Source organism: Macrobrachium rosenbergii, chromosome 9, assembly GCF_040412425.1.
Source record: "Macrobrachium rosenbergii isolate ZJJX-2024 chromosome 9, ASM4041242v1, whole genome shotgun sequence".
Taxonomy (NCBI): Eukaryota; Metazoa; Arthropoda; class Malacostraca; order Decapoda; family Palaemonidae; genus Macrobrachium; species Macrobrachium rosenbergii.
In genome coordinates, this window is record NC_089749.1 from 45,196,733 (window position 1) to 45,210,356 (window position 13,624).

Genomic DNA, 13,624 nt, shown 5'->3' on the forward strand with positions numbered 1-13,624 from the left:
GCACAGGGACGAATCTTGAGGCAGGGGAGAATTTTCCAAGCGCGACCACCTATGCTGCAGATCTTCATTTTTGGCCAGGAAGGTAGGGTGAGGAATCAGCAAAACCTCCTGATGGAAGGAGGAAGTCGGCGTGGTTGGGTTCCCTAGAGTGCAGACAGCTCTGAAATTCTGGCACCCGAAGCTAGGCTAGCACAAAATAACGTTTTCCTCAACAAGGAAAGGTAGGGCAAGACTGATTATTGATATCTGAGGCTAACTTCAACCCGTCATTTAAAGCCAGGAAGCACGTATGTGGACGGATTACTGGCCTCAGGCGATGCACATGCTTTAGGGATGGAAGAAAAGTAAGGGTCTGTGAGGTCAATTTTGAAACCATACAAGAACACTTTTCGTAAAGCCGACTTGACTGTAGCAACAGTACTAGCGGCTAAACCCTTCTCAAACAGTGATCTAAAAAAGGAGATTGCTAAATTTATGGTCATTACTGTGACCTCAGATTCTCTCAAAAAGAGGTGCTAGTTTCTTAATTGCTGAGTCGTACTGGCCGAAGGTGGAGACCAGCTTATCTGATTCAGAACATGGTATTGACAGGATCAACGTTAGCATCCCTTTGAACCGCAAACTTCATAAAGTCCTAAAGCCAGGGCATTTTGGATTTTTGAGGAAGCTGACAGTCTGAGTTTGTACTACTTAGTAGTTTAGGACTGAGATTGGATGTGGCGAAGTTTCAGTTCTAGCAGAAGAAACCAGCTGCTCTTTGGCTAGTAAGGGAGCCGTTCGTGACCCCTTGAGCGTCCTCAGTTTGTGAAGGACCTTTAACAACAAGTTCACTGGAGGGAACAGATAGATCACCTTCCACCTGTTCCAATCCAATGACATCGGCGTCCGTGAAAGAGCTTGAGGGTCAGGTTGGAGCTACGTAATGGGGAGCTTGTTGTTGAGCGGATTTGCCGAACAAATCTACCTCAGACCGGAGCTTGTTTGCAGATCAATTGAGCGAGCCCCTGTCTAGGACCACTCGACTCGAGAGTTGTCCTGGAGAAGGGAATCTGCTACGGCGTTCTGGACCCCTGCAAGATGGGTGGCAGATAGGTGCCACTTGTTCTTGCATGCCAAGGAGAAAAAGTGCAATCATTCCTGGTTGATCCTGCCGATTTTTTGAACCTCCCCTGTTTATGCAGTGGACTGTGGCTGTCAGAACCAGTCTTATGTGAATCTTCTTGGGGAAGAAGCTGTAAGGTAAGAGAGAAGACACGCCATGGCCTCCAGAGCGTTATAACACTGGAACTGGCGGGTGTGAGGACCAAGTCCCCTGTACTTCTTGGTGTTGAGCCATCCTCCCCACCGGCAGGGGCGTCTGTGTGTGGATAACCAACGCCGGAGGAGAAGAATTGAAGGGGACGGCTTGGACAGGCTCTTGACAGTCGACCAAGGCCGGAGTCGCTTCTTCAAGATGTGAGGGATCAGAGACACCTTGTCCCTGAGACTGATATTTGCCCGACTCCGCCACACTCTTTTGATATCTTTCAGTTTCACTTTCAGCAACAGGTCTGTCACCGAAGCGAACTGAAGGGAGTCCAAGACTCGTTCTTAGGTCCTCCGAGAGGCCCTTTTAGTTGAGAAACTGTCACGGATTTGCTCTGGCTATCTCCCTTCCTCTTGGGAGGGGAGGAAGAGAAACTTGCGAGAATTCAGATCCCACTGGATTCCTAGCCATTGAAAACAACTGCCGGAACCAGGTGGGACTTCTCCTGTTTACCGCGGCCTAAGGATTCCTAGAAAGTGCGACCACCACGGATGTAACTCTCCGGCGTTCCTCGGCGCTGGATGCCCCAGATGATCAGTGATGAATCACAGCGGTAGCGTAATCATGAGACGGGTTAACAATGCGGCCCGTGTCTGTCAACTTGGTAAAAATCCTTGGGGCTATGTTGAGGCTGAGCATCACCTTGAAGGAATATGCTGCCTTCCGAGCCTGAACCCCAGAAAGGAGAATCTTCTCGCAACGGGGCGTGATATTAAGCGTCGGAAAGATCTAGAGAGGTGATTACGGCTCCGCGGAGGCAGTAGGGTCGAACTTGGGAGACGTAAGCATCAGAAGCTTATGCAGCAGTCTTGAGAACTAAGGCAGGACAAGTCCAGAATTACTCTCCGTTTGTCGGAACCCTTCTTGGGAACACTGAAGAGCCTGCCTTGGAACTTCAGAGTCCTCACTTTCCTTATAGCCTGTTTCTGTAGGAGATCCTCCACAAAGTCCTCGAGATCCTTGGTAGAGTAGCCTGATAAAACTTGACTGGTGGAGGGGGATTGTCGATCCAACTCCAGCCTAGGCCCTTGGAAACTATACTCTGAGCCCAGGGACAGAAGGTCACCGAGCTCAGAATGAGACCTAGAACGAGAACCTTGTTGTGATTCCACCTTCTTGAAAGACTGAAAGAAGAAGCAAGACCAGACAACGCTGTCTACCACCGCGTCGATCTTCTCAAACACGGCGTCGATTCTTTCAGGAATTGTTCAAAAGAAATGAAAGCGTATCCAAAGAAGGAGAGGGGAACTTTACACAAGCGTGACTGAGGCTCCGGCTTGGGACCGGAAGGGAGGCTGTACTCGTCCCGGCCAGGCAGGCGCGATCGCCCGTTACCGCCCGCCAGAGGACCATATCGGCCTGCGGGTAGTGGGTTTTCTTTTTAGCGGACTTCACCTTGAGGGCAATAGACCCAGGCGTGCCCGTGGGTATGAAGATTCAGAGAAGCCTTTAAAAGAAGCAGCAGAGGAAGAGGGAGAAGCTAAACAGTGGAAACCTGCCTCACTTACCCCTTACCTGCTTGATGCTCCGGGATGATGCTCGGAACTCAAGGCGAATCAGTTCCGCCCGCGTCTTCTGGGCCCTTCCGCGCTCAGGCCGAACCGTCTGGAGAGGGGCTGGGTCAACTCCCGAATCCCGGCAATCAGCAGACAGCAACATAAATCGGTGTGATAGAAGCTGTGATCAAGTGCTGCCGGGAAAAGGACATTACAAATGTCCTTAGGAGTATGTAAGGATTGCCAGCTCTACGTTGCGCCCAAAGCCGCTAACCCAGACTTTAAGGGCCTGAAAGCGAAGCATCCACGAGACATGCGGTCAGCCTGCGGGAAAGTATTATTGCGGTTTACGAGAAGGCGAGATCGATAAAATGTAAACGTATAGTTGGCTAGAAGGAAAGATGCATGATCACCCCTGCCGAATCATCGATAGCCTGCTCGTAAAGCGTAGCCAAACATCACATCCGTCAGGGTGCCAAACAATAAGATCCCCTCGTGGACCGCGCATCGGTGAGACCGACAAACTTCATGGCGCTGGCCTGATGGGCTTCGGAGCACCCTCTTCTTGGCAGCGTACCACCTGTAAAATTGTGAGATTATGAGTACACTGTGTAGGTGCGGTGGTATTGCCGAACAACACAGTATTAAACAAAGCGTGAAACAACCGGAATGATCCGGAGGTAACCGGGTAAAAATCTCATAAACAAAAACAAAATAAATAATAAATAAAACAAAATAAATTTACGGAACTAGCGGAGTAACATGCCTTAAAGTAAGTAGCGGATACAAAAAATGGAAATGAGAAAATGGGAAGGTTAAACTGTCGGAGAAAAGCGCATTCGGCAACTAAAAATAATATGAAACTAGCGATAACGGAAGACCGATAAGCTAGAACGCCCGAACGGAAGCAGGAATGCGTCCGATGAAGACAGTAGTTAGCTAAGGGAGAGGGGAGCGTCAAAAAGCCCAACACGAAGACGATCAGTGAGCTCTAACACAACGCGAAGAAGGACTGAACCCGAATTAATACCGTCAAATTAAACTGCTTGGAGAAAACAAATATGAAGGGAGAATAAAAACCCGGAGAAGAACGAAAAACGACAGAGAGTGGGAATGCACAATCGGGCGTTCGTGTCCTCCAGCCCACTTTCGCTGACTGATCGTTACCCAGCAAACTGGGAAGAAGCAGGGAGAGGAACGAACAACCTCCTCCATGGGGAACAGGGAGATAAAAGATGGCCAAAAGATGGTGGGCGGAGGAAGCCCTCCCGGCCACCCAACAGTCAGGAGGGAGAGTAAATAGGTAAATCCGCGGACCGTGACCAGGAGGCCAAACAATGCAGAGGAAGGGGCATAGGCTATAGGCTAAAAGGAAGGAATGCTCTCATAAACCTGGATAAGTTAACAAGATTGAAAACAAATCAAGGGGAAGAGAAAGCACTTGGGAGGAGGAGGGGGAAAAGGATGGGTCGACATAACCAAAAACTGGAACTAACCTTAAGTAAATACCAAACTAGGGTAGGCACATAGAAACCTCGCTATCCCAGCTTAACCAAGAGGCTGGTAGCCCCTCTGCGAAAAAGCTTGAAACAGGGAGGAAGCAACATGAGATCTCGCTATTTCAGCTTAAGCGAGAGGCTTATTAGCTTGTAAAAAGCGAGAAACAGGGAAGGAACATAAAAGGAAGACCTAGTAAAACTTAAGGAGCGCGCGTGGAAAATACGAACACAAAACCTTATGAAGGGCATGTGAGCGAAAAGAATGAGCGACCACCCCCTTTTTTATGGAAAAAAGGAGGCAATATACGCCCCAAAAGAAATCAAAATAACACCAACCCATAAAAAGGATAAATAAAACATAACAAAACAAAACAAAGAGGAGGACCATACCCAACCACGATGTGGGCGTGAAGGAAATAGCCGCCTCGTAACAAAAAAAATATCCATAATAATCATCAAATATCAAATGCATCCGAACACTGGAGTTAAGATAAAACAAAAAACTTAAAAGTACTAACGTAAATAAAATTCCCAGAAGCTAAGAGAGAACTTAAAATAAGGCATGTTAATGAATTGATAAAAGGTGAATAGGCTCGAGGAAGCCCAGCGCCTAAACGCACCAACCCTCATCTCGAAGCAAAGGAAACAAACGTTAATCAATCAAAATCACTAATTAGACTACTCATGAAAGAAAATGATCCTAAACCACGAAGAGGAACCGTGAGAAAGATGAAAACAGAGGCGACAGATCACAGACAAACGCCGGAGGTCACGTGAGGCGCGAGAGAGATCGAGGCAGCGTTATAATCCTTTAATTGATAAACTAAGGAAATAAGGAGCCTCAATCGCCTCAACTAAAAAAACGAAATACTGGTACTCAACTTGGGTGAAAAGACATGAGAAGCCATAATGATGCAAAAGGCACAAGATTAAAGCACAGCGAAAAGCGTGTGACCGAAGGTGCTTTAGCACAATGGAATCTGTGACTAGCGGGTGTTTTTGTGTGCTGTCCTTGAGTGGTGCATGGGTTTGTACTTGGCACCTCCTGTATGGGACTTTTGACTTTGGGATCTCTATAGGATAAGGTTCGTGTTTTATCAGTTCACCCTTTTCCATACGACTCCATCTGATGGAGCTCGCTCTTAGGGTAACTCCAGCATTTCATTGCTTTCTCTGGTATCTAACTTAGCGGAATTACCTAGAAATAGGTACACAGATGGACTTTTTCACCCGGCTGACCGCGGGTTGATCAGAAATTTCACTTTTGAAGTTTTGGGATTTTCAAATAATTACTTGACCTGTTTTCTGTTAACAGTAGTATCATAAGGTATTTGCCACGACTAGCATGGTTGAATATACAATACATGACTACAGAGTACTTGAGTGGTTATGTGCAGGATATACCGACAATATACAGTGGTAATAGGAAGAATTTGGTAAATGTGAAAATCTATTTTGATACACTCTTGGTTTAGTAGATGTAGCAAAACAGGGAAGACTTAGGCATGATCTGGGTGAAGTACAAATGCCAACTAGTACTGTATTGGTTAATATGAGAGACAACAGTGAAAGATGGGGAATAATAGGTAAAGAAAAAATTTAAAGAATATATATAGTATAAATAACCATCAAATCAATGCTTAAGCTAACCTACAAAGAGAGGGACAAGAAATTAGGTCAATACAGTACAGTATGCCGTACCATAATAGGTTTTTAATGTTGTGATGTCAAAATGATGTTAAACCATATCAAATAATAACTTAAGTATGTTATCTAATCAGGCTCTTAAGAGATTAGCTTCTCAAACAGCTTAAAGCTCCATGTGAGATTATTGTGCAGCTTGTTTTGGAATCATCTAGCAGTTCTTTATGCCACAGTTAGACGGGCAGAATTTTGTTCTATACAGTATTTGAAGCAACATGTCATTTCAGTTCCATGATATCAAGATCATGAAATCATTACCAGTAATGAATGTTTTAAAGAAAGCCTTGCCTCCTTGTGTCATGTAAGTACCACAGTTTTGTTGGTGTTGTGACTTTTGCATGTATTTTGTTAGGTAGACTGTGAATCAGGTTTGTTATCTCTTGGATGAAAAAAAAATAGCATTTGTTCTTTCTACCCATGTACAGTATCCAGAATTCATCTATCCAAAAGCATCAGATATCCAGAGGCTATGAGGCCTCCAGTGGCCGCTACAGGAATTTTACACTGTTAGCTATGTACATAAAATGGCATCTATAAATAACTAAACATTATGGATAGTATACTAGACTTCAAAGCACTAATATAGTAGAGTCTGAATAATGATATAGGGAAAAGTTTTTGGCAATCTCTTCCTCTTTACAAGTACAGTAACCATATGTTACCTGAAGATGACAGATAGGCTACTGAATTAAATAAATTTGCTATTTCTTGACCAACTTTTTTCCCAAAAATGACTTAAGGGATGATGAATATGATAGTGATAACTAGGAGTTTCTGATGATGATGTTTATGTTGAAAGAAATTTTTTTTTTTTATTAAGAATAAACCATGATGTCTATTGGTAAATGCTCGATCTGAGATGTAAAGAAGAGGTTTGCAAATTGTGAGTTATATGGCTACATAACCTAATTTTGGCATTGTCTGAAATCAAGTAAAAGAATAAACTTCAAATGCTCTAGGCCTTCTGTACTCTTGTATTTGTCTGCATTCAAGAATCATTAGAGTAAAACGTAGTTATTTTACTAATTAATATTGCACTTCTGAATGATCAGATTGCCTATTCAAATGAAACTTTTGTTCAGTTGATGCGTGGGCTAGATTATTCCTGCATGTAATTTTTGTCCTTAAATTATTTAGGGTGGCATAACCTGCCATTGTGATTTGTTGAATTCTAGCAAATGAAGCATGTAAGTATTTATTATTATTATTATTATTATTATTATTATTATTATTATTATTATTAGGTGAATAGGTTTCATCTACTGAAATATAATAATAATAATTTTTTAAATGAACCTTACCTCTCCATTACTATATATAGTTTTTACTTCCGCACCAGCAGTAGTTCGACAGATCGAAATTAAAAATGAGAACACTCGGTTTTCTATGAATATCTCTTTTTATCCATCTACTTCCCCCTCCCCCCACCAGGGGAATGATAGGTACAAACACTGGTAGTCCATCAGTCTACTTCTGTTTGCCAGTTATGGTAGAAGATTGTTAGTTATCTGCGCTCGGTTTTCCGTTGACGGCTTGGTTTGTAAATATACTTGAATTTTCTCTTGAATATGGATGGTAATGATAGAATAAGGACCTGTAAGGTAAGAGGTTGCCATGTTAGGTTTTACTCTAGTTCCACTGATCCTCATGACGTGTTAAATGTCGAGGAAAGATTGTAATCTGAATGACCATTGTCAAGTACGCATGTGAATGTTGGTCAAATGAATTTATGGTAAAATTGGTGAAACATCGTAAATGAAGAGAGGCTGATTGTTTGAAAAGGCAGCAAAGGAAGCAAGAGGCTAAGGCTAATACTAAGGGAATGCATGATTTGTCTCCTTCTCCTTCTAGTAACCTTGCTAGGACCTCTTCTTCCCTTCGTTCTGTTACTCCTACTAGAGCTTCCCAATCGATTCAGGACATGAGATTTGATAGAATTGAGTCAGATATTAAGGGTTTAAGGGCTTGGTAAATCAGTTAGCCGAAGTTCGTGTAATATTTTATTGGCTTTGCCCTCCCTGGGGTCTCAGTCGGTTTCGGGTAATTCCCCTTTGTTAGAGGAAGGGTCAGTGCCCTCGCTCCTGATTATTCATGTCCTTGGCACGTCCTGTCTTGCTGCCCCGCTACCTGGAGCAACAGGGAACCAGGACACGTCAGGAAGTGGTGTGGATCTGTGCCCATTGTCCCCTTCCTTTAGTCAGCCTGACAGCAGTGCAGGTGTCAGACTTCGTTCGCCGAAGGATCACTCAGGTAGAGTAAAGAGAAGCCACCTGTTGTCTTCACCGCGTTTAAACTTGACTACATCAGGACTTCTTGTTAGTAATGATTTTTCTTGTCTTTCTGATAATGTTAATAATATGAATGATAGTAAGAATCGTTCGCAGTCTAGGACTTGTGTTAAAGATCCTGTAGCTTCTTAAGTTGTCTATAGAGGTTCTTCCTCTTCCCGCATTTCTCAGGATTCATTGGCTATGCAAGAAGTGTGCGCCGCGCAATCGACTATGTCCAGTTCTCCTGTGCCTAACCAGTTTTGCACCTTTTGCTGCAGCACCATGCGTCCTTGCTTCTCTCTTCTGTTTGGTGTGCCTCTACGAAGGTTTCTCCTTCTGTTGGTCAGAGCACAAGGCTTCACTGTAGTTCTTAACATCTATCTCATGTGCGCTTCACCTGTGTGGCGTTCGCCTACGCATGTGTTACCTATGCGGCTTTCGCTTGCGCATGCGTCACCTGTACCAATAACACTTATGCTACTTTTGGCTATACACCACTCATCAGCACATGTTTCACCTATGCAGCCAGCGCCTGCCCCACCTTCAGCTTTATGGCATTAGCCTGTGTGCTTAGTCCCAACTAAGCACTCTTGTTCTGTTAATCTTTGCTCTTGGTCTCCCGTTCGTTACGTCCCCGTGATGTCTTACTCGGTCTCTCAGAGAGACTTTGGTTGTGCTTCAGGTTCTCAGGCTTGGACCTGCAGTGATGTTTCTCACTTTTCGCCTTTGAATTCTTCTTCTCCACCTAGAGATCCTCCAGCTAAGTGCGCTCGTGTTTCAGCGCCTCTTCTAAGGGATTATGGTTTTGGGTGTAGTTTCCCATGGCTCAGGAATTGGCTCGGTGTTGCGAGTTGCTTCCTGATCAGAATTTAGATTTGTTCATTGAACCAAGAAATGTTCAACAACCAAGACATATGCCTTTCGAGTCTGAGGAAGCTGTTTTGTTGGCGGTGGCTGAGGAGTAGATGCTGCCCAGGTGAGAAGTTGTTAGAGAATTTGCTTTGAATCAACCAGCTGCTACTTTTCCGCTTTCGCCTGTGGAGGTCGCGGCCCCAGTTGCGAAAGATATTGTCAGCCCAGACTCATTGGTCACCCCCTTCCTCGTTGTCAGAGGTACAGGTTGTAGGGTCTTCTATGGGTGATGCAATGGGTTCTGCTGCAGAACCTAATGAAAAGACAGACATGACTTCTCTTTTTAAGAAATTATTGGCTCTATGTAAGGAGAAGTTCCCGAATTATTTTGTGGAAGTGAATAAGCATGTATGGAGGAAAACCTGGGCCAGTCTTTTTTTCCCTTCCTTTTTACCTCAATTCACTAAGGCTGTTGTAGGTAGATTCAAGGCTATTGGACATATCTTGCATGAGAAATCCTCATCCAAGAACGCTTCCCCTTTTCTGCCACTGTATATGAGTAAAAGGAGAGCTAATTCTTACTCTACTGGCCTTCTTCCTAGTCTTGAGCTAGCTTTGGGGAAGGATTCGGTTTTCTTCTCTTGGATCCATTGAGGAAAAGAATGGTCAATAAAGGGAAGGTAGTATTTGCTCAAGCAGAATTGAATTCGCTTATCAAACCTCTGTTTAGAACCTTGGAGAGCCTCTCGCTCATGGATATGTCTGTAGGAGTGATTGACGGTTGTGTCTGTGAACTTACTTCCTTGGTCCATCAGGACTCTGCTCCAGACAAGGAAGTTTTGGATTTTATTGGCTGTTTAGATGGAGCGGTAAAGGATGCGGTGGGTGAGAGTGCTCATGCTTGCACCAATTTGGGTCTTAAGAAATATGAACATTTGTTTTCTTATCTTGCCAAGTCAGTTACAGATTCATGGAAGGCTCCTGTCTGTTTTCAGCCTTAGATAAAATACTGAGTTCTGAAGCTTTATCATCCATGGCACAGGAAGTAGAGAAGATGGAAATGTGGTCTTTGATTGTTAAGGTTCAGGTGCCCAAGGTTCCTCCTCCTCTTCCTCATCCTCCTCAACCAAGGCCCTCTACTTCAGTGGGAGTTTCTCGATTCAGAAGAAATTCAATTAGACCTTATAGATCTAAGGAGATATTTCGAGGATCCTCCAGAGGATCCAGTAAGTCATTTAAGGGACCCGTTAATTCGTAGAAATGAAGTTTCCAGCCCTCAGTTGCGGAAGTATGGAAAGATCTGGGCACAGATCCCTGGGTTGTGGAGGTGCTAAGAGAGGGTTACTTGATTCCATTTGTAAGCTCTCCTCCACTGTCAGATTCTCCAGTGGTTCTCTCTTCATATCTCCTCAGTCAGGAGAATCACAAAATCCTTCAGTTGGAAGTCTTGAAGTTTCTAGAGAAAGAGGCAGTAGAAAAAGTTGTAGAGCCAGACCTGGGCTTCTACAATCGCCTTTTTCTAGTTCCCAGAACCACAGGGGGATGGAGACCTGTTCTGGATGTTTCCAGATTAAATGCCTTTGTAAGGCTGACGAAGTTCTCCATGAAGTCAGTGAGGTCAGTTCCAACGTCCATTCAGAGAATGGACTGGATGGTATCAATAGATATGCAGGATGCTTATTTTCACATTCCCATCAAGAGGGTGTACAAGAAGTATCTAAGATTTGTTTTTGGGAACAAAGTTTTTCAGTTCAGGGTGATGTGTTTTGGCCTAAACCCAGCTCCACAAGTTTACACAAGGGTTTTGGCTCCTTTAGGAAGGTGGGCCTGGTGCTCCACTAGAATGTTTTCCTTCACCTGTACTTCTGTGAATAACATCATTAAATTCTTGCTTTGCTTACGCTACAACAGACGTTTTTCAGTTCCTGCCATTAAAGGGTATCGATCCATGTTAGCTTCTGTATTAAGGCATACTGGCCTAGATATTTTGTCTAACATGGATCTGAAGGGGGCTGTCTGCTCCTTCCAAATTGAGATTCCTAAGTCTCCCAATAAACCCCTTGGTTGGAATTTGGATGTGATGCTCAAGTATTTAAGCATGCCCCCATTTGAGTCCTTGAGCGCATCCTCCCTTAAGAATTTGACAGTGAAGACTGTTTTGGTTAATCTTGGCCTCAGCGAAAAGTGTCGGTGAGCTTCAGGCTTTCTCGTGCCGTATAGGCTTTACTACCCAGGAGCATTCTTTTCTTTTCTACCCCTTTTCAGGGCCAAGAATGACTTGGGCCAAGAATGACTTTGTCTTGTCCTGTGCCTCACTCTTTTGTGATCCCCAGTCTGTCCTCTTTGATGCCAGATGGAGAACTTCCCTATGTCTAGTCAGCTCTTTCTATATACAGTATTTGCAAATAACTAGGGAAATCAGATGAAATGTCAACAACCTTTATTTTCCAGCCCCAGGAAACATGTCTTACCCTTGTCAAAGAATGCCATGTCCTGTCTGTTGAAGGCTCTGGTCAGAGAGGCCCTTGCAAGTCTAGACTCTACTTTTTTACCTCAGCTAAAAAGTAAGATTTCACAGTGTGCGAGCTGTAGCGACCACTTTCAGTTTCTTTAAGAATCTTGCTCTGGAGAAAGTTGTCAATGCGGTGGTGGTGTAACTCCGTATTTACGTCACACTATCTGTGAGATGTTGAAATTCATTATGACTCATGCAGAGCTCTTTCATCCCTCATTACGGCAGGGGAACTCATATCATTAACAATTAAGGTAGTTGTACTCTAACCTTTCCTATTTACTTAGTAAATTTAGTAAATTATTGAGTTTTGGGGAGTATGAAGGTACCTATGTTGTATTAGGTTAGGGCCTTCATTCTTTTACTGTTGTTGCTCTGCTGGCCTACGCACAAGGCGTTGTGTCCCACTTTCATTAGAGTGGGAGTGGTATCCCTAGGAAGGAACCTCAAGCATTGTTCAGAGGTCTTGCTACCAAATGAATTAGTCCTCGCTTGGTGGCAGTACCAGCGGGTGGATGCTAATCATTAAATAAGTATTGTCTTATTCCTGGTGGAATTTTATGGTTTTCTTGGGGGTTACAGTATTTATTTTGTCCTTGCACCTTTCCCACCTCCATAGTTCAGTGTGGGAATCAGCTGTCATAATAGAGAAGTTAGATTCATTTAAAAAATAGAAATTTATATAATTTGTGTTTTGTATACTTACCTCTCTATTATACATCACCCCCTGCCATTCATGTGGACAGAAGAAAAAACTGAATGGAAAACTGTAGATGCTCAAGCCACAACAAAAGAAATGGGTGAATAGATGGTTCAAACTAAATGATCGTATTAAGATTTTACTTTTCACACACTGTCGTCCTTCCACCTGATGTGGGAAATGCAGCTATTGTAATAGAGAGGTAAATATTTAAAGAATAAATTTTAATATGAATATGTCTATTGTACTGTATTACCACTCTATAATTATATGTACTTTTTTTAGTGACTTTTAGGTGCTAAATTTTTTTCCATTCTACAGCATTTTTATTCATTACAGAGTAATGCTTGAATCTGCCCTTGGCTGGTATCAAGGGCGAATAAGCCTTTACGACAAGCAGTCATGGGAAACAACAGTAGAGCAAAGAATTTTACAAGGACTTTCATATACTCCTCGCAAGACGACAAAATTGAAGACGGAGTTGATTGACGTAGATTTAGTGAGAGGTAATGTGATACACTCTTCCATTTTGTAGTTTTTTCAGTGATGTGCCAGCCTGTAGTATCAGTTGTCAGTTTATGAAGTGAAAATGTATTAGTGTTCTCAGTCTCTTACATGTCACTGTGTAGCCTCACAATACTTAAAAACTTTCATATTTACCTTGTGGTTCCATCTGCTTTGCTTTTACTTTATATCATTTATACATTTCCTTCAGTCTCTTCATTTCTCATAAGTGGAAACTTTACTACACCTATATCATTTATACATTTCCTTCAGTCTCTTCATTTCTCATAAGTGGAGACTTTACTACACCCACAAGTGTTGAATCATTGGCATACTGAACAATCTTGTTTTCTAGGCCAGCAACCATATCGCTTGTATACACCAAAAATAATAGTGGATTAAGAACACTACCAATTAGAAATTACTTTACAATAACAATACTTTTGTCATGGCCATTACAATGGTTAAAGGTTGTGAACTGTTCTGCAGAACTGTGTAAAGTGAATCTTGTGTAATGCAAAGTGGTCCCTATGCATCCATTAGAGAGAGAGAGAGAGATAGAGAGAGAAATGCATTCCATGCCTTATTTTGAAATGGTTGCATACTACATGACACTGGAACCTGTATTTAGTAACCTGCCAGTTAGAAAAAACATCATACAGGGTTAGTGTATATAAATGAGTTTTGTTCAGAGATGTATAAGTCAGCAGTCTTGAACATTGTCAAGGGGAAAGAAAAATTGTCTGAGCACCAAACTCTACTGGGTGACTTGGTTGGTGGA

At 43.1% G+C, this 13,624-nt stretch overlaps 1 protein-coding gene across 3 annotated transcripts in view; it reads left to right on the forward strand.

The window, feature by feature from the left end:
* The window catches only part of phtf (putative homeodomain transcription factor), a 134,707-nt gene that overhangs the window by 40,497 nt on the left and 80,586 nt on the right, over positions 1 to 13,624 (forward strand). For 2 of the 3 annotated variants that reach the window (XM_067109026.1, XM_067109025.1), the window contains one exon: positions 12,679 to 12,845. In XM_067109026.1, coding sequence (XP_066965127.1) covers positions 12,683 to 12,845 — 163 coding nt within the window. In that variant the 5' untranslated portion in view covers positions 12,679 to 12,682. Of the gene's footprint in view, positions 1 to 6,136; positions 6,307 to 12,678; positions 12,846 to 13,624 lie in introns of those variants that run through there. The other variant, XM_067109024.1, reaches the window with a different exon arrangement.